This window comes from Malus domestica, chromosome 15, assembly GCF_042453785.1.
Source record: "Malus domestica chromosome 15, GDT2T_hap1".
Taxonomy (NCBI): domain Eukaryota; kingdom Viridiplantae; phylum Streptophyta; class Magnoliopsida; order Rosales; family Rosaceae; genus Malus; species Malus domestica.
In genome coordinates this window covers 46,403,671-46,425,457 of record NC_091675.1, presented here as the reverse complement: position 1 = coordinate 46,425,457, position 21,787 = coordinate 46,403,671, and the positions used below count along the sequence as shown (strand labels likewise).

The following is a 21,787-nucleotide window of genomic DNA, read 5'->3' as shown; positions in this document are numbered from 1 at the left end:
AGTCCAAGGAATATGTGATTGGGAGAATGCAATCTAATGAAGTTAGATTAATGAGACCATTCTTTCGTAGACACATCCTAAATGTTCCTGATCATAGGATTGCCAATTGGGCATTAACAGTCCGTTAAGATCAGTACATACTGTGTCTTCTCTCAGGGAGAGTGACTAGTCTCGAGTCATTGGTGTGTGTGACATCAAGACAAGTACGTAGGTGCTCAATAGAGAATGAGTTCACTGAACGTGATCAACGAAGAGTTCTTATATTCCATGTCACATGAGAACTCATGGTTGGGATAATGCAAAGTAGTCCTTTGACCTGAGGCATCACAGTTGTCTTGTGGTTAAGTCCTTAATCTTTGATTATGTCTAATTCACCCCCTCGGGGTGTCACGACATCGTTGGGGTTAAGCCACTTAGTCATGGAGACAAGTGAATGCGCAACAAGGGATCTCTAACCTTCAAACAGTTGAGGGAGAATACTCTATGATATGATTTGGAATCTCTGGCCAGAGTATGAATGAGATTGTGGAATGTGTTCCAAATCACATTCAAGGAAATCATATAAGCAAACGATTCACATTGGATAGTAGACATGAGTAAATAAACTATCATACCAAACAATGTGGTCAAGAGTATTAGATTAGAGAAGGACCGTATTGCATTTGTAATCCCAAACTGAATAGGTTCTCTATCCTCTTCTGATTAGCTTGGGTAACCATGATATGCTGCTAGGTGTCACTCATGGTTTGTGGAAGCCCTAAACGTGTGTAATCACTAAAGGGAGAATTGAAAATAGTTTCAATTCACAATCGATGTAAAATGGTTTTAATCGCCCACTACCTCGCTAAAAGGAACCTAATGGATCGCACACCATAAAAGGTGGAGATTGAAGATTAAACGGAAATGAGTAAGAATGATTAAATGGTTTAATCATTTATTTATGGCAAGGATTAATTAATATGTTAATTAATCAAATGAATAAGTTCGTTAAAGACCTCGGGATAGTTTTGGACCTTAAGGCCCAATGGGCTTCGAAAGTCAAGCCCATTGACTTAAGTTGTATGACAACTTAATGAATAAAGATTCACAAAGGCCCAAAAGCCCAAAAATCCATAGGTAGGCCGGCCATGTTAGATGAATTAGGGTTATGGTTCTTTAGGTCACTTATTTGAAGGGACTATATAAAGGACTTTATAGCCAAATATTCATTAAAGTGATTAAGGGTTTATTTTGGGTGAAAATGGGTGAGAATTGTCTCTCCATTTTCTCTCTAAAGAGGCCAACACCTTGGAGGGTACATCTAGCAATCCTACTACTCCAAGGTCACTCATTTTCTTCTACAATCAAACCTTGGTGAAGAGACTTAGAGGTTCCCTATTTTGGGAACTTGGAGAAACCTATTTTTCCATCCAAATCCATGGATCTAAGAAGCAAGGAATGAAGGCCCTATCTCTTTGGGTGATTAGCCTTTGCTTATGCAAAGAGGAATCTACAAAGGTATTAATTTCAACTCACTTTGTTTTGAGTTGATTATTGGTTCACCAATCTACTAGGCTTTGAATTTCATGGTCATGTTTTGTTTTTGAGTGCATACAAGCATGATTCCGCCTTTAATTGTTAATTGCATGCTATATGATGTTGCTCAAATGAACATGTTTTTCAAAATAAATCCTTCACTGTACGACATCCACCTACTTGGATCCAAGACGAGCGTGCGGTGTGGTGAATAATAATATAAGCACTAACACCTAGGGTGCAGGTTATGAGCTTTCAATGCAATTCTCATAAAATAACTCATCTGAATAATATAAAAACTTACATGTGCGTCCACCGCGTCAATTAACATATATATGCATCGATTATCAAACTAAATATCTCAACATTTGCATGCATGGCAATTTAAATCATAATTTTCATATAAACGCATTTTCTGGGAAAAATAGTTGTATATAGGTAATACGAAAACAAAACTGCCCACTCACTGATAAGTCGATGGGCCGTAACCCCCGTGACGTCCCTGGATGCGCTCGTCCTCGGGATAAGTGTCACCTATATGCGAAACAACTATAAAAACGTTAATTTAAACACATAACCAACAATTCGAAATAACTTCTCATACGATGCTCAATTTGGGTATATGAATATACCACATCGACCTACTCGACGTCACGGACGTCGAGAAATTTTTAGATTAATTTTTTGGTGTCGCACGCGGCCCCACGCGCCAGGGAACGTACGGACACACGCGCCCCCATGCGCGTCATCTTCCCCAGCCAGTCGCCGGACTGGTTTTTCCGGCGGCCAGTTTCCAGCCAAACTTGTAACTTCTTGTTCTCCTTCGTTTCTCAACCATTTTCTTCGAATTTTATACCAAAATGAAGCCCCAAACATGTAGAATCACGATACACTATTTTTAAGCTCCAAAAACAACTAAATCTCACCGGAAAAATCCAAGCAAAACCGGCCAAACTCAACCCTCGTGATCCCGACGTCCAAATCCTTCAAACGAAGCACTCCGAGCTTCCTTGGGACCTCACTAAGCTCACTATAAGCTTAGAATTTCCTGAAACACAACATTTCACGTGTGCATGAACAGTGACCAAAAATGGGGGGTTCGAGTTCATGTGAAATCGAAGGTTCCACATCCTAAAACTAGCACCAATCAACTCAAAACATCACGAGGATGAAGATTCTTACCTTGTTTACTTCGATCCGCTGAGTTTTGGGGGGTTTTGGGTGTGGCCGTACAATATGGGTGTGAGAGAGAGTGTGTCGAGATGGAGGAGAGAGAGAGAGCTACGGGATAGAGAGAGGGTAAGGGTTTAGATGGTCCCTTTCAATCCACACCATCCATCATCTAAATCCCTAACCAAAATTAACAAAAACCAAATTTAATAATCCAACTCATCTTATTTATTTTCTTCCAAAACATATCTAAGGTTAAACCAAATAATGTCACACACATACCTTAATACCCGCTAAGGGTAAATCCGTCATTTCACGTCCTTAATAAGAAAATCCCGGGACGGGCTGTGACAGTAATCCTTTTGTAATTTTTCATTGAAGTGGCTCTATAAATAGAGCACTTCGATTGTTCAAAGTGAGAGAATATCAAGAAGAGAAAATGAAGAAATATAATACTCTTAGTATCCCTCATTTTCTAATATCTGCAATACTTTTGTCAGTGTGATATTTTGCACCACTTCGTTCTCGCTTTTAGCAAAGATTATTTTTTTACTTTTGCCTATTTATAACAAACATTTATTTTACGTTTAAAATTTGGCATATTGAGTGAAGAAGATATATATTTTTTTTTTTTTGAAAAGGAAACTATAAGCATTAAGAAAACATATAATCATGAATGAAGGCATCTTGGAGAAAATCCGGAAACTCCTCAAACTAGTACAATTGGAAGTTAAAACCAACTTGGCCATCCTATGCGCCACAAAATTAGCGGATCTACAAACATGACTAACTCTAGGAAAGTCAAATCCCCTCAGGCTAGTTTTGATATCCTCAATTAGTAATCCAGTGGAAATGGTTTAAGAAAATTTAAATTTTATAAGTGTCATATATGCTGTCAAATATAAATTTTATATTCATAATTTAGTATCTTCTTTGAAAATGGTTTAAAAAAAAAATCTAATTCTTAAAAAGACAACATTTATTTATTTGGTAGGTTGGAAAATACCCAACACCATTAAAGACATAGCATATCAGTGTACGACAAATGCTTAATCCCTACCAAACAAATCAGCAGGTGTTATTATTACCTCCTTTATTCAACAAAGACAGTCAAAAAAATCAGAAAAGGGATTATTTTGTGCGAAGAAAATTATATAATGGCATTAAAAATCTTCCTGTCTGGAATCGTGTTTGTTTTGATGGTGAAAAACTTTGATAATGTGAACCTTATAAAGCAATTTACACTGTATAAAAACTAAAAATTGTTCGTATAGCAATGTATCCAAAAAGTAGACATGATATGCCTATTTTCTTATAATTTGTTAATTTATTGTATGATTAAAATTGGAATAAATATTATAAGTCGGTTATCGTAACTTGTTAATTTTGTGACACGACTAAAATAACGTTTTTTAATTACCGAAAGAATAATTTGGATAGAGATTAGAGAGATTAAAGTAAGAGATTAAAAGGTGAGAAATAGATGCTTGACTTGCATTACGGGGTCATGTCTCTTCTCTTCTTTTAAGTGAAAAAGATCAAAGATACAAGACACTGCTTTTTCAGGGTTCTTTTCTTTTATTTTCTTTTTCTTAATTCCCTTTTTCCTTTATTTTTTATTTCCTTTTTTCCTAAAATAAACAAATTTTAAACTTTAATCAAAACTCAAAAAATAAAAACAATTATTTAAAATTCCATATAAATGGTCCAGTCCGCACTTGTCCCTACTTGCCGACTGTATTATCCTCATTTTTCATTGCCCACCACTCTCAGACCAGCAGCCCCCTTCTTCCTTTCCCGTCAGATATTTTCAGATCTACTCACTCAGACACTGAGAGGAGAGAGAGAGAGGGCTTTTTTGTTATGGATAAAAGCTGTCCCTCTTCAACTACTGCTTCAGCTGCTCTCACTACTGCCGCTTCCAGTGGCGGCGGCGGCAGCTCCACCACCACCACCAGAGACAACTACCTCAAACACCTCAACAAGCTTTCCCACAAGATCTCAAAACCCACCACCACCACCAACACTCACAACACCTTCCTTAAAAAACCCAACTTTGAAAACTCACCGCCGCCTCCTCCTCCGCTTCCTCTTCCTCCCCAACACCAGCAGCAGCATCAGCACCAGCCGCCGGTTTACAACATCAACAAAAACGACTTCCGTGACGTCGTTCAGAAGCTCACCGGCTCTCCCGCCCACGACCGCTTCTCCAACCCCCCGCCGCCGGTTCACCCACCCAAGCCACAAATCAGTTCCCGCCTCCAGCGCATCCGCCCTCCCCCTCTCGCGCAGCTTAACAACCGACCCCCTCCCTCGTTAGAATGCGCCGCTCCACCCCCGAACACCAATAATCCAATCATCCCACCCATGGGATCCGCCGCCGCTCACTTCAACTCCATCGGACGGTCCACAACCCCTCTCTCTCCTCTCCCTCCTTTCCCAACCGTACACTCGGCGGCTGAATCCCCCGTCTCAGCCTACATGCGGTACCTCAACAGCTCAATCTCAGCCGTCGATTCTAACAATCAGAAGTTCTCGGGATTCTCGCCTCTGGCCCCACTTGTCTCGCCGCGCTGGACCAATCTGACGCCGCCTGCGCAGCAGAATCAGCAGGTTGCGCCGCCGCAGCAGGGGATAGGTACATCAGCGAATCAACAACCGCAGACAACGACGGCGATAGCGTCACAGCCGCAGTTCGCGATGCCTCCATCGCCGCTTCCTTTCGGGTGCTTGAATTCGCCGCGATCGCCTTACCCATCGCTTTCCCCAAATCAATTAGGGTTTCCTCAGCTCCCGCTGTCGCCGACAGTTCCTGTATCAAGCCCTAGATGGAGAAGTTTCTGAAGTTTCTTCAGGTAAGTCAAGCTTCAAAACGCAGTCGTTTTAGGGTTTACAGTTTTTAATTTTCAATTTTATAAAAAGACAATAACTTTGTACATTCTGGGTGAGGGGTTTATTCAATCACCGGCGCGTGGACGGAAAATGGTCCACCGCCGGTTAAAGTTAGGGTATTATCTTTGCTCTGTACATGGGACATATGAGAATGAGAGATATGTAGGTTTGTTCTTTGTTATCTGGAGATTTGGGGTTTAATCACAGGTTAGAAATGTTATATCATACAGAATTTGTGTTGCTAAACTATGCTTTTGTTGTTAAATATCTTAGTTTTGTGAACTTTCTACATATCGATTTGCAAATCGGATGAGTTTGCATAGATGTTTGCCAATTCTAAACAGAAGTTGCTATTGGCACTCCAAAAAAGTCTCAAAGTCAAGAAGTTATCAGGTGTACTCCGTCAAGTGTGACGAGTACCGTGTGATTTTATAACGGAGGAGTGCAGATAGCTTTCTGGAGTCGATTTTGGCACGATATGTGCAATACATGCGAAGATGTTCTATTTCGATGCTAAGTTGATGCAGTCTATTTTGGCACCTAATTTTACTACATAGTATATGTGATCATGCTCCACATCGTCGTTTGTTTTTCATGTTCAAACAAAACCTGTGGTCTTATGTTGAAAAGGCCGCCATTCCTTTCCTTTGACCAGTTGTGTGGATGCTAAGCTGATAGAATGTATTAGCTGGAAACACGGGACCACAAAATGTTGTTGTCAAGCCTTTACTATGCTAGGAGTTCATTCTGAAAGCCTCTGGTTTACCACTCGAACTTACCATGCTTTTGGGATTTTCCTTTTGGCTTTTGCATTATAGTATTATTAACTGACTGCATATAAAAACGGTTATTTTGTTCTAAGTCGTGAAAGACCGATAAGCGCTAAGCTAATAAGTTAAGGTTTGAATTGAATTTAACTATATTAAGTTGTTGAAGATTAGAGAGAGATTAGTGCAGACAACAGGGTTTGGATTCTATTGGGATTTTTCAGATGGAGTGTGCTAGGAGATCTTATAGATGTCATGCTGATTAGGTATAACAAACCAATAGGAAATAATTAAATCAAATGAAATCTGTTTGTGAACTCCATTATTATTATTCAAAGTTATGAGAACCCACATGATATAAGCAAATCTGGATTTTACTAGTAACTAATGATGTGCTCTCTCACATTATTAGTTTGTTGTGAGGTCTTTATTTAAACATAAGGTGGTAAGTATATCCAAGGCACCTCACATTTGTTTGGTTTTAGGTAGTAAACTTGTAAGGTTGTCCTTTGTTTTCAGACGCTTGGTTGAACTTCTTTTCTTTTCCTTAATGTCATTTTTCATACATGTAAGAGAAATGAATATCTAAGAAAACAAGAGAAGAACTTAATAACTTAAAGCTTCCTTGGATGCTTAGGCCTTCTTTGTGTGCGGATTGCCCTACTTCATTTGTCCTAATAGCCGTAGGCGCTTGCCTAGCTAACCTAGCCTAAAGTTCTCAAACAAGATTTCCATATTTTGACTTGTATTGTAGTAGGCAAATCCCTTTACTAATAGTTCTGGTTGACCCACTTGCCCGAGCCCACTTCAACTTGGTCTAGATTGAAAATCACATTCACAACGGGACATATTGTACCCCTGATATTTCATGTTGTTTTTGTGCCATGTTTTCACATTCCCCTTGCGCCTTAGCGCCGCCTGTAGTTTTTCGTCTTGTCTACCCCGTATTTGTCCTTTGTTCTTTGGCCTTGACTTTCCCCTCCCCCTTCTTTCTTAGAATTCTATTTCTATGAAATGTTCTGTAGTTTGTTTGCCTGCATCTCATACATTTGGAGCTTTAGAATTCTGACATGGTTTGAAATGATCCTTGTGGGGACTAATTTTTTTGCAGAAAATGTTATCAGATCTAGGAATTTGTTATTATTTGGTAAGAACAACCTTTATATGTTGTATTTGGAGCAAATGCTAGGGTTAGATGAGAACAACTTCATTCTTGGATGGTGCAACTAGGTTCAATGAACAATTGTTTTTGGGTAGACGCCGCTGCCGGTGTTCATATCCCTCTCCATGGAGTGCGTTGTTTTTACAATTTTTTGGGATGCAAAACCTTCATTTTGTATGTTTTGGATGCATCGAAAGAGTCTTGTCATTCCTTGGTATATTTTCAAAAGTTGGAAAGGGATCACAAACCCGTTTTCAGAGTAACCAAATGCTAAACAAAACAACCTAAAGTTGGTGATTGATTGGTCATCTCAGAATGCCTCGTTCAAGACTTGAGTCCCTAGTTTCTAATGTCTTTATTTTTACGTCCAAACTTGTTGAGATTTTATTTTATTTATTTATTTTTTTTTTCACGTTGCATGTTGGATACGTTTCGTTGCGAAAATTGACAATGGAGTCGTGGTAGATATTTTAGATGTCCGACATGGGCAGACTCATTACTGAAAGTCCACGGGTGAATGCGCTTGACAATCTGAGTTACAAGCTTCTTCAAGTGAATGCACGGCATAGGTTATGGGACGCACATTCTTTCTTCTTTTTATTTTTTATTTTTTATTTTTTTAGTACAACGATATATTTTACACTAAAATGAGAGATAGTTTGAAAGCCACACTATGAGCAACTTAATTTGGTATCAAATTCGTCAAACCGAGATTTGAACATAAGACTAAGTTCAGAGGAATATTATCAGACCATAATAATGAATGATCACATTCTCTTTTTTTTTCTTTTTTTTGGTTAAACGATAGATTTGGCTAGATTAGTTGCAAACGGAGTTCAAATTTGCCCAGCTATACCCAACTTTTTTTTACCACTGTGGTAAAGAGCTACTTGCATGAAACACACATCCTCAATGAGCGTGTCCCATCCTTAGTGCGTTTAGTTTTGTGTGTAATGTGAATCTTTAGTGTTAATCTAAGTCAGAAATTTGATTATCAATAAACTAAGTACAAAATGGTAATTTGCACTTTATTACCATCAACTATCGTGAAATTCGTAATTGCCATCCTTAGGTTTTTTGTCTCATAATCAATAAAGTTTGATTTTTTTACACTTTAATACTTCTGTTAAATTTTCCGTCAAGTTTCTCGTTAAATGATAGTGTGACATAACTTTGGTCTACCATATTTGCCACCATATTGCTAAGAATTAGCACAAGACATGATGGCTATCTACAAGAAATCTCTCATTCATGTAACAAATATGTTGTGCCAAAAATTATGCCACAACATCATTTAATGGGTAACTTGATGGAAAGCTTAAAGAAATCATTAAAGTGTCAAAAAAATCGAAGTTTTGGTATGAAACAAAAATTAAGGGTAGAAGGGTACAAATTTCACGATACTTCATGGTAAATTGGGAAAAGGATCCTCATCGGATCTTTTTCCTAGTGATCTTAGGGATCCCGCAATAATGTTGGTTCATCGTAAATCGTGCGATTAGAAATCATTTAAAATTTAAAATTTAAAATTCAAATATAAATAGTACTTAACGAAACTGACCACATTGCGAATTCCACTTTTGTTGATGTCACAGTCAACAATATGCAACATAGGACAAATTAGAAAATAATTTTTTTATATGTTAATCTGAGAAGGAAAAAGATGTAAAATAGAATTCTTTTTTTAACTATATGGGTGTACCCAAAGTTTGTGAGAAATTTTTTTTATTTTTGTTTTTGAAATAGAAGAAGAGTGATAGAGAATGTGGGAGTGCAATTTTTTTTTTTTAATTAGAGATATGTTAGGATTACATGTAGATGAGATTAAAAAAAAAAAATTTGGTTGTGTGAAATTACAGTTTGGCCATGTGGCACAAGTTGGCATTCACGTTAGCACAAATATGAACCATTTTCACTGTGCATTACTTAACAGTTAATTTAACAATTTTTTTTAAGAATTGCATGAAATTGAAATGAAATAACAACTGAATATATCAAATTAAAATATTTAAAAATATTGCATGAAATTACATTTGCATCCAAACCTAAAAAAATAAAATGTAACTCACGCTTTATATTTTGATGGATACAATACAAGTACACTTTTGAATTTTGATGACGCACGTGAATATTTTTTTTGGTTTGGAGAAATTGGAATGTATAAACAAATTCCTCTACTGTATCAACAAATCATGAATCATGATGAACTTAAGATGGGATTAAGTCATGGATTAGTGATGTGGCAACAAACTTTCTTGTTTATTTTCAATTTCTAATGTCATGATTCATGATTGGATGGACATTAAGTTAGGCATCAATTATGATTCACGAGACATAAATTCTCGGCAAAAATTCAGCCGCAATAAAGAAATATGAGAATGAAAGGAGCCATTGGGAATCATAAGAAATTGTGTTTGTCTCATGAAAAATGGGCCAGCGCACAATGTTATACGGATCCTTGATTTCCTCGTACATACATACGTGTCATATTGTGACAAGTTTTTTTGGTGTGTTTTTAACGATTTATTGTATATTCATGTCATATTGTGATTTTGAAGCACTGATGAACCAACAATATCAAAGTGTGTATACTTGGAGCCACTATTAATTTCAACAAACAATATTACCTATACTAAACGGATGAGAGAGTAAGCTAAGCCTCACAATGGACTAGCAATAATGTGGTTCAATTTCGCTTTTGGTGAGAATCGAACCTAAGACTTCTTACTTACAAATGAAAAGAAATATCACTAAACCGTAGTACTAAGACCAACTCCAACCATGACTTATAACCTAAAATTCCCCTTTCTTTCCCCCCCAAAACCCACTCCAACCCATGACCTAAAATAAACCTAAAACCTAAAACCCAAATAGGGGCCAAATTCCGGTCACATTTTAAGCCACAAAGTAAAATGGGCCCCACATTTCTGCTGAAGAAAAGCAACCCCACGTGGGGGTGTTCCCCTAGCTTTCAATGCAAAAAGTAGTTGTTGGCTACTTTATATCATCAGCCCAATGCAAAAAATAGTTGTTGGCTACTTTATATCATCCAAGTTCAAATTTTTTTTATAGTTTTTTATGTATATATATTGAATCAAACGGCTTAAATCGAATATAATCAAATCTAACGGTAAAAAAAAGATCTAACGGTCCAAATTTAAATCCAACAGCTAAAATAATTGTATTAAGTTTATGTGGTTTATTAATTGTCTTTTTTTTTTTAAGTTTATTTGGTTTATGATGATTTTCATGTATTGATTTAGTGATTTTTCAAAATTTATCAGAATTTAAATATTTTTGGGTTAAAATGTTCATAAAATTAATTTAGGATAGTCTACATAATTTTTTTTTTAAAAAGTTAATTTAAAAAAAATTAGCCTTAATTCATCTTTTGATAATATGGGGCTAAAATTTTAGGCCAAAAGGGTTGGAGTAGAAAAGCTGTTTCTAGGCTAAAACCTAAATTTTCTGGGTTAAATATTTTTAAGTTTTAGGTCAGGATTGGAGATGGTCTAAGTGGCACTATTAATTAACTAGTAGGAACACATTGTATACCCTTTCTTGGTTGGTTGGAAAATCATGCGACACCGCACAATACCGTATGTATCACTTATTCCCTCGGACATACATACATCACATAAGACCGACCTACTCCAACTCTTGGAGTAAAACTCAATTTTTAGGTTCTAAATTTACTCCAACTTGCTCCAACCCTTAGACCATCTCCAATGGTGACTTATAACCTAAAATTTCCCCTAACCCCCCCCCCCCAAAAAAAAATCCACTCCAACCCATGACCCAAAATTAACCTAAAACCTAAAACACATTTGAGGGTCAAATACCGGCCCAGTTTTAGGCCACAAAGCAAAATGGGCCCCACCAATTGAGACTGAAATCGGGGCTGTGAAGCCCATTTCCCTTTCCCTACTCGCCTATGCGCTACACGCGCTAGGCATTTTCAGAAAAGCAATAGCCCCACGTGGGGGTGTTCCCCCGCCTGTCAATGCAATAAGTAGCCCAACGGCTACTTTTTATAATCCAACGGCTACGTTTAAATGGGCCGTTGGTTAATCTAACGGTCCAGGTTCAATTTTTTTTTTTAGTTTTATATTTATGTATTTATTGAATCCAACGGCTTAGATTGAATATAATCGAATCTAATGGTAAAAAAAAAAGATTTAACGGTCCAAATTTAAATCCAACGGCTAGAATAATTTAAAAAAAATTATTTAACTTAAAATTCAACCAAAAACTCTATAAATACCTATGTATTTGTTCAAACATCCACACAAAACTCATTTTTCTCCTACAATTCTTCCAATTTTTCTTTATACCATTTCTTCTCATTTCCAAAATTTTCAAGATGGAAAAAGAGCATGTTAAAGGTCGTAATTGGACATTTGACGAAGATATTGCTTTTATGTTTGGCATGGATTTCTGTTAGCGAAGATGGTGATGTCGACACCAATCAAAATAGAAAGGTTTTGTGGGGTAAAATCGTTGATAAGTTCCATGAAAACTCCAACGCCGGTCGAAGGGAAGTTGGTGGTGTTTATGATCAATGGAAGATTATCACTATCACCCAAGTCCATCACCAAGTCAAGATGGTGGATATCATTATTAAGTTTATGTAGTCTATGAGTTTTCGATTGTATTAAGTTTATGTGGTTTATTAATTGTCTTTTCTTTTTTTTTTTTTTTTTTAAGTTTATGTGGTTTATCATGATTTTCATGTATTGATTTAGTGATTTTTCAAAATTTATCGGAATTTAAATATGTTTAGGTTAAAATGTTCATCAAATTAATTTAGGATAATCTACATAATTTTTTTTTAAAAGTTAATTTAAAAAAAAAATTAGCCTTAATTCATTTTTTGATAATTTGGGGCTAAAATTTTAGGTCTAAAGGGTTGAAGTAGAAAAACTGTTTCTGGGCTAAATATTTGTAGGTTTTAGGTCACCATTAGAGATGGTCTTAGGGCAAATATGAGTTTTAATCCAAAACTCATTTATAGGACAAATTTAGCCTAGGATTCCCCCTGGGCTAGTGAGGTTGGCCCACCATATGTGTATTTTTTTTAGTTTTATATTTATAAATTCATTAAATTCAATGGCTAAGATCTAATATGATCAAATCCAACAGTAAAAAAAGATATACCTGTTCAAGTTTAAATCCAACTTAAACTAATTAAAAACAATTATTTTATGTGTTTCATATTCTTTTATAGTGTTCTATGAGTTTCATGGTGTCGGTTTATGTGACAACCCGTCCCAAATCTTACGTTTTTACAAAATTTAAAAGTGTGATTTTACGAAAATGCCTTTAGAGGCGAGGGTCTGACATCCGTTGACCAACTTATAACGAGGTGTATGAATTAATACTTAGCGTTTTCTTGAAATACTCGACGTTACAGAATTATAAAACCGAGAAGTACTTTTGTTTAGTCGCTATTTATATATTTTATACATTTTTATAATGATATATTTTGTCTATCATCGAGTGATTTTAAAAATAGTTGAGGAAGAGGAGGAAGAAGAAGGAGGGGACGGAAGAGAGAACAGATGGAAGGGCTGCTGCCCAATCAGAGGATAGGAAGAGAGAGACTGCCCAATCAAAAGCAGAAGCAAGGAGGGAAAGGAGGGAGAATGGCGTGCGGGGGAAAAAAGGGGAAATGGGTTCCCCAACTCGCGACCCGTGTACACCCATTCCCATTTCTTCATATTTTCGGGTGGTTTTTCATCGGATTTCTCACGAATTTGGACCAAGAAACCATTTCCAATCATCCCCTAGTCCTTTCCTCTTCCATTCCCAATCAAATTTTATGGGATTTGAGCTTGAATTTAAGTAGAACTTTATGGGTTCCGAGGGTGCCATGACAAAATCCGACGATCGTGAAGGTAATCCAGCAAATTGCTACCACCACTAGACTACCCTAGAACCCAGGAACAAAGCCCAATTAGTGGTGGAGGCGTCGGAGCACGTTTGGAGGTCGAATCGAAGCACACCCAATTCTAGGATTCCGACGGGTTTTGATGAAATTGGAGCCTTTTCAGGCCAAATTGGCCTTGGTCACAGGTATGAAAGTTGTTCTACTCATTGAGATCTTCAAATATAAAAATTTTGGTAATTTTTAGAGATAGTTGATGGCCAACCGCCACCCACGGCGGTGCATGGCCAGAGGGCTGCCAATGCTATTTTTAGGCTATATTTGATGCCTGGAATTCAGTTTTGAGGATTTAAGGACGTAGATTGATCATTAGAACCAAAATTTTCTAAGATACGTTAATAGGCCATTATATGAATCAACGATCCGACCGTTGGATCGTCATCAAACTTTAATAGGTTATTATTCATAATATTTGAGGAATACAGGTACTTACGGATTGGGAATCTGACGTACTGATCTTCTCGAATATGATTTGTAAGTTCGTAAAATAAAATGTTAACCGCCACTTGGTTTTGGCAATTGGCGGAGATCCGACCGTTGGATCGTTCCAAAATTGTACTATGTTATTCTAGAAGCATAATGTAGATCCTTGGAAGTTACGGATTAGAGATCTGATTTGTAGATCTTCTCGACTCAATTACGTAGACTCATGTGCAATATAAGTTATGTATTGTATCGACGAGAATTATGAGATATGGTTTGATAATTAGTCACAGGCGCCGATCGTTCGTGATGCCTCGATGTTTGTGCTAGGAAGTTGTAGCGTGGACTCCAGGTGAGTGGATATTTCCTTGCTTATCATATTATTCGTGATTGATAATTCTATAAATACTTTTAAATAAAACTGAGAAATTTATGCCATGACATATATACATTTATATGTTATAAAATACTATGAAATGGTTGAGTTTAGATTTAATCATGATATATCTATATGTGGATTACTATAAATAATTATTACGAACTATGAATGGCTTGATCCTTGTTTAGGGTACGTAGGCAGTCTAACAAGACGTTAGATGCAACCATATAATAAATGAGAACGAATAATCGAGACAATAGTCTAGTTTGGGAAATTGAGTAGTTTGAGGGACATTGGTGGAAAGAGTATAAGATTTGACCCTATGTTTTAGTGGTTAAATGTCGATCATAAATCATTGCGTGAATATTCAAGAAATTGAAGTAAAGAGAGGGAATTAATTGATAGTTAATTTAACTAGTGTTTAATTAGGCTTATCATCGATGATTACTCTCAAAAGTAAATAGTTTGGGAATGGGGCACTACAGTTTAGACATTCTAGACCAATTGTTTATATGTTTATATATCTGGAAATATTATGAAATGTTTTAAGTTTAGATTTCATCATGGCATATCCATATGTATATTCCTTGCGCATAATTATTGTGAACGCTCTGAAGTGCAACGGTGAACGCATGACACACAGGTAAGTTTAGGTAAGTTCAAGTAAGTATACGGTATTAGTTGATTGATGAGATATTTGATGAGATATGAATATGTCGTATAGGTCACTAGAGGTGACTCCGACTTATATACTAGCTATGATTGATAAGATATGTGATGACATATGAATATGTCGTATAGGTCACTAGAGGTGACTCCGACTTACATGCTAACCATGATTGATGAGATATGTGATGAATTGCTAGCATATATTTATGATAGGATATGTGATGAAATGCTAGCATATATAATGAATATATGTGATGAGCTAGCATATGTGGTGAATACGTGATGAGTTAGCGGACGTGATGAATATGCGATAAGTTAGCATATGATTATAGATATGTGAAGCATGACTTGAATTGATATATATATATATATATATATATATATATATATATATATATATATATCAATACTTTTATATTCTATTCTGTAAATTATACATGTGTTGTAGCGAGGGGTTATAGAAATTTATATGGTTTCTATTAAAATTTTATTTACTGGGCCACTCACCTTTGTCTTGTCTTCACCCTTCAGGTCTTCTTAGTTAAGCTATATTATCGTCGAGGAATCGTGGCGATTCTTGGTATTGGGGATCATTCGAGGGTACGATTCTTAATTCACTCTTCTGTACTTGCTTATGCTCTAACGTCATGTGTGAAGTGGGTTCATTCCCGCTCACCAGTGCACTTTGGTATTTAGGCACTCTTAGGTTTAAATTTATTCACAATATTTCCACATCATCACACTTTATGGCTTCGTCGCCTTCCAGGTGTCGCCCTACACAGCTCGATTCGGAGTCCTAGTGGACATTCCGGGTCAGGGTATGTCAGTTTATGATAGTCAGCGTAATTGTTTTTTCTTGTAAAGTGACTTTAAGAAAAAAATTGTTCTAAATTCATTCTTTAATAATATCGGGCTAAAATTTAACCCATAAGGATTGGATGAGAAAAACTGTTTCTGGATTAAAATCTAAATTTTTTAGGTTAAAATTTTTAGATTTTAACCCTAAGGTTGAAGATGGTCTAAGAGAAACAAGCCAACTTGAAGCACAATGGCTGGCAGCAACTCGTTTTTCCCTTTTGCAAGTTGAGCTTGATAGGGTCTATAGAGTGACGAATGACTAGAGATTAAATAAGTTGTCCTAATCTTAGCTTTAGATCGTAAGGCCATCTCCAACCGAATGGTCCAGAGGGTTATAGGGCCGAAAATAACCCGAAAATTGTCTCTAACCGAGGGCTAGGCCAGAGGGCTCGTGGGCCCCACGAAATCTGAAAGGGCCAAAGGGCTGGCCACAAGCAGCCAGCTAGCCAGCCCAGGCTGGGCCAGAGGGTTGAGTATTCCTGTCGGTTATAACCAACAGGAATGCTTAAACAAAAATTTGAATCCAATGGCTAGCTAACTAGCCGTTGTATTCAATTTTTTTTTATAAGTTTTTTGGGCCATTTTTTTTAAATTCTTAAAAATTGAATTTTTTCCCTATAAATACCTACACCATTCATTAAATTTAAGTTCTAATTTTTTTGGTTTTTTGGGCCAATTACCGTTGTACTTTTAAAATATAAGTTGTAGTTTTCAAATTTAAGTTGTTGGATTTGAATTTAAGTTGTTGTAGTTTTTAAATTTAAATAATAAATTATGTTTGACCCTATGACCATTTGGCTCTAGGTTGAAGACGGTTTTTTGTGACAGAGCTAAAACAAGCCCTATGGCCCTTTGGCCCTCGATTGGAGACGGAGGCAAATATGACCATTTACTGTTCATTAAAATATTCATATCTTGAAGGGCCAACGGGCTAAAACGAGCCCTCAGACCAGACCTCGGTTAGAGATGGCCTAAGATACGTATCAATCACAATAAGATTAATAAACATATCCACGATCTTATATGATTAATTCAATTGATTGTATTTTTTTTTTTTTAAACAAACAATATTATTTACATTAAAATTATCACCAACACATAAGATAAAGCTTTAAAACCCTTCCAAACCATCTCCAACCACATACTGATATGTCTTTAACTCGCGGGTAAAACTGGAATTTTAAAATTGGATAAAAATTTAGGATCGCCTACATTTTAAAAAAAATCATCCTTCAACTTGCACATTTTTTAGAGCACCGATAACAAATCTCTTCATTTCTAGTAATTTAGGTGTCATTTCACTTCCGGTCCGTTTGCCATTAACTACTGTAATTTTGAAATGCAAATTCATATTATATCCTTCACACAAAGAGAATGATAGGGTCGTGTGTCACTTAACCACTCATGCCTTAAATTACTCTCTGTAGTAAAAGTAAACTACATGAGTTAAATCGTGAAAATTAAAACTATGTGGACTAAAATGCAACTTGACCCAAACCACAGGGATCAAAATCATTAATTGGCCTAACTTTATAGGAACCTTAAAATTTGTGGATAGTCCCGAAAGGTAACAATGAATGTGTTGTATCCAATCAAACAGGAAAAAGGGGAAAAATCCCTTCACAATCATGTACTCATATGCACCTTTTATAAAAGTTATATAAAAGTTGATCAAGACCAGTCTCCATGAAGAACTAACAACAAATCATAACCCAGAAAATGGCGATAAAAAGTATAATTATGTGGGATATTAATCAAACAAGACCGGATATTCAAGCCAGATATTTCAAATTCCAATTCGAAAACACAGAATCCAGAAAAACAAACTAATTAAAACGAAGAAAATAAATAAAGAAAACGAAAAGACCGGGTTTGTCAACCATAGAAATTGAAAGACAAGAATGCCTAGAATCAAGGACTCGAACTAGCCAGGATTTACCTTCTCCTATCAAAAACATATAGAGGAGAAGCTCAACCCTAATTTCTAGCCATGGATGTTGTCACTGTTTTGGTTCCTCGGTGGGCTTGGGCGCTGCTTCTTTAATCTCATCAGCCCCATCGTCCTGAAACAAAAGCATGTACAATTTGAAATGAGTATTTGTAATATCAAACAAGAACAGGTAGAAGGGAGAGGATCAACATGATCCCTATGAATACCTGCATGTCAGAGGTCCACAGGGTGAGGTTATCACGGAGAAGTTGCATTATCAAAGTGCTGTCCTTGTATGACTCCTCTCCGAGAGTGTCCAACTCTGCGATCGCCTCATCAAAAGCCTGGTGGAAGTTGCGGAATCAAATGCAAAGTTAAAAAAAATGTATAAGTTTCTAAATCTTTAGCGTATTCAACATGGTGGTATAGTCAAAAGCCAATTCACCTGTTTGGCGAGACTGCAGGCGCGGTCAGGAGAGTTCAGAATCTCATAGTAAAACACAGAGAAGTTGAGAGCCAACCCCAGGCGGATTGGATGCGTTGGTGCCAGTTCGGCATTGGCAATGTCCTAAAAACACAAAGCATCCAATTTACAATCAAAGCAATAACCAATACATCACTTATAATCGAAGGTACAAGCATTCAATCCATATTTGTATGCACTCAATTCAATCTATTTGTTCATCGTAACTAACCAGAATGTCTACCAATCCAATCCATTAAAGATGTTGCATACAAAATGATCAGTTGAGATTAATACACAATTTGGTATTTACAAAAACAATTAGATAAATCTGCACGAAATTCGATCTATTCGTTCCATCTGAACTAACCATAAGTTTAATTTTATGACAAGATAATGCATAAGATTGAAAGAGCGTGAAATTAATTATATTCGAAAATGAAACCCTAACTCAAAAAAATTGGGAAAAGCTAAGCCAATTTGATACCTGAGCGGCCTTGTAGGCGGAGAGGGTGCTTTCGGCGGCCTCCTTGCGCTCAGCGCCGGTCTTGAACTCGGCAAGATAACGGTGGTAATCGCCCTTCATCTTGAGATAAAAGACCTTGGAGTCGCCGGGGCAGGCGGAGGGGATGAGCCTGGAGTCGAGGAGCTTGAGAATGCCGTCGCAGATGTTGGAGAGCTCGGTCTCGATCTTGGATCGGTAGTCGCGGATCAAGGCGACGTGGTCGTCATTGCCGCGGCTCTCCTCCTTCTGCTCGATGGAGGAGATGATGCGCCAGGAGGCACGGCGGGCGCCGATCACGTTCTTGTAGGCGACGGAGAGGAGGTTGCGCTCCTCGACGGTGAGCTCCTCTTTCTCGGCGGAGGCGGAGACCTTCTCGACGAACTCGACCATCTCCTCGTAGCGCTCGGCTTGCTCGGCGAGCTTGGCCATGTAGACGTTCTCTTCGCGGGGGGAGGGGGTGGTTGCCGCCATTGTTGGTTCGAGCTTCGGAGGTCGGCGAAGGATTGGATCTGGAGATCTGAGAGGGACTCTCTGATTTTTGGTTTGGGGAAGGAGAGGAGAGATTTGAGGTTTGAGGAGAAAGCGTGGGGTGTTATTTTTGGGGTAGTGGAGCGATAATTGCGTTGGGAGAAGGAGACATGTGGGCCGTTCGATTTTTTTTGTCGAAGTGGGCCGTTGGATTGGCACTGGCCTTGTTTGGCAATTGGCTGGCAACGCACGGGTTTTTTCTTTTTAATAAATATTTTTGTTAAACAATAACACGGGATTTTGATTTTTGAACTGGAAAAAAGTGCGCTTTTTAATTTTGAATGGCAGTGGGCAGAAGCTGGCTTTTGATTTCAAATATTTCCCCGAAATTCTATTTGGATTCCCTAATAAGGGAAGTCGATAATTTCTTTGGTAGGCCCTGGTCTTGATGTTTTTGGGTCCGGCCCAACAATAAAGTCTGAAATTGAAAATGGTATTACATTTTGCCTTCTCAAGTTTGGAGTGAATTACAACCTCATACAACATATTTAAAACATTTCAATCACGTACATTTGCTTATGTTTCATTTCAATTTCACACATCCATCATAATTTTTTTTAGTTTCTCTATTATCTGCCTATATGGACGTCATTAGTCACACAATATATGTGCCACGTGGATAAAAAAATATATAACTCATTTTAAAAAAGTGTGGTTATATTATTTTAAAGGGTAAAAGACTGTTTACTACCCTCATGTTTCGTGGTTTTCAACATTTAGTACATCAAGTTTTTTTCGTCTTAGAGTCATACCTAAATTGTAAATTTTGGGACAGTCTCATACATCCGTTAGTCAAACTGTTAAGTTTTTCGTTAACTGTGACGTGACGCACTGACTGGGCGCCACGTGTCATCCACGTTGTTGTTTTTTTTTTTCTTTTCTTTCTTCTTCTTCTTCTTCTTCTTCCTCCAACTGCAACTTTCTTTTTTTCTTTTTTTTCTTTTTTTTCTTCCTCCTTCTCCTTCTTCCTTCCTTCCTCCTTCCTTCCCTTTCTTCCCCTTCTTCCTTCTTCTTCCTTCTCATTCTCCTTCTTCTTCCCGAATCTGGGGAAGCTTTTTTTTTTTTTTTTTTTCTTCTTCTTTCTCTTTCCTCCTTCCTTCTTCTTCTTCTTCTTCTTCTTCTTCCTCCGAATCTGCCCAGATTCAGTTTTTTTTTTTCTTCCTCCTTCTTCTCCTTCTTCCTTCCCCTTCTTCGTTCTTCTTCTTCTTCCTCCGAATTTGGGGGAAGATGAAAGTTTTTTTTTTTTTTTTTTGAGGAAGAAGAAGAAGAAGAAGAAAGAAAGAAAAAAAAACAAACTTCCCCAGATTTCGGAGGAAGAAGAAGAAGAAGAAGAAGGAGAAGGAAGAAGAAGGAAGAAGGGGAAGGAAGAAGAAGGAAGAAGAAGAAAGAAGAAAAAGAAAAAAAAAAACAAACTTCCCCAGATTTCGGAGGAAGAAGAAGGAGAATGAGAAGGAAGAAGGGGAAGAAAGGGAAGGAAGGAGGAAGGAAGAAGGAGAAGGAAGAAGAAAAAAAAAGAAAAAAAAATGTGGATGACACGTGGCGCCCAGTCAGTGCGCCATGTCACAGTTAACGAAAAACTTAACAGTTTGACTAACGGATGTATGAGACTGTCCCAAAATTTACACTTTAGGTATGACTCTGAAACGAAAAAAACTTGATGTACTAAATGTTGAAAACCATGAAACATGAGGATAGTAAACATTCTTTTACCTTATTTTAAAACTTTAAAACAAAAATAAAATCTGAAACCCTAGACCGCAACCCCCACCCATTCCTTCCTTCCCGTCAACATCGCACTTGTGGATGCAAATTTCTTCCTCCTTCATCTTGGACAAAATTGCACCTACAAAACAACTAACACCTTTGGTTAAGGCCAAAAGCCTCATGAACCCACAATGAATTTGGGGGGGGGGTTGGCCGAAGATCCTCCAATGCCAAAGTTAGAATTTAGAGAGAAAAGTGTTTAGAGAGTTTTTTGGAGTTTTGCAAGAGTGTTGGAACTAGGATTTTAAAGAAAATGGGACCCTTTGAGCCTTGTTTAGCCTATGTTCTTTGTTAAGCCACATTATCCTTACCTAGCCTAGTATAGGACTGTCCAAACCCTTATTCTTAAATGATAGTGAAACATGACTTAAAATGAATTCCTTTTGATCTACATTATGCAAAAAAACAAGTGTGAGCGAAGGATTGGTTGTTTTAAGCTCAATTGTACGTTTTTCATTTGAAAACAAAAGAAAAGATGAGAAAACGTGTGAAAAGAAAGAAAAGAAAGAAAAAGAGTTTGAAAAGGAGTAAGAATGAGTTCAAAAGTGTTGATTGTTGAAGAAATGATCCAAAACATTGAATCTGACCCTAAAATGTGTAAAACTTCCCTTTTTGTTCAAAATAGATTGCTGCATTCAAGAGAGACTTCTAAGTGTGATTTCATTGCTTTGCTTACTATTTCTTTAAGAACGTTTGTTATCCCTATCCTTTCTTTGTTAGCCATTACCCTTAACCCCATTACAACCCTTGACATCCATCTTGAGTGTTATGTGTTTCAATATGTGGAGTTTGGAATTGGTATGAGAATATGATAT

At 37.2% G+C, this 21,787-nt stretch overlaps 2 protein-coding genes across 2 annotated transcripts; one reads left to right on the top strand and one right to left on the bottom strand.

Moving 5' to 3' along the window:
* Window positions 1-4,263: 4,263 nt before the first annotated feature.
* Window positions 4,264-5,823, top strand: LOC103420074 (VQ motif-containing protein 9-like). Its single transcript, XM_008358134.4, has one exon. It carries the CDS (start codon window positions 4,549-4,551, stop codon window positions 5,527-5,529), a length of 981 nt encoding a protein of 326 aa, XP_008356356.1. The 5' UTR covers window positions 4,264-4,548; the 3' UTR covers window positions 5,530-5,823.
* Window positions 5,824-17,502: 11,679 nt separating this feature from the next.
* Window positions 17,503-19,527, bottom strand: LOC103409332 (14-3-3-like protein). Its single transcript, XM_008348138.4, has 4 exons — window positions 18,663-19,527; window positions 18,158-18,280; window positions 17,940-18,056; window positions 17,503-17,845 (listed from the first exon to the last, which is right to left on the bottom strand). Exons 1-4 carry the CDS (start codon window positions 19,149-19,151, stop codon window positions 17,783-17,785), a joined length of 792 nt encoding a protein of 263 aa, XP_008346360.3. The 5' UTR covers window positions 19,152-19,527; the 3' UTR covers window positions 17,503-17,782.
* Window positions 19,528-21,787: the final 2,260 nt, after the last annotated feature.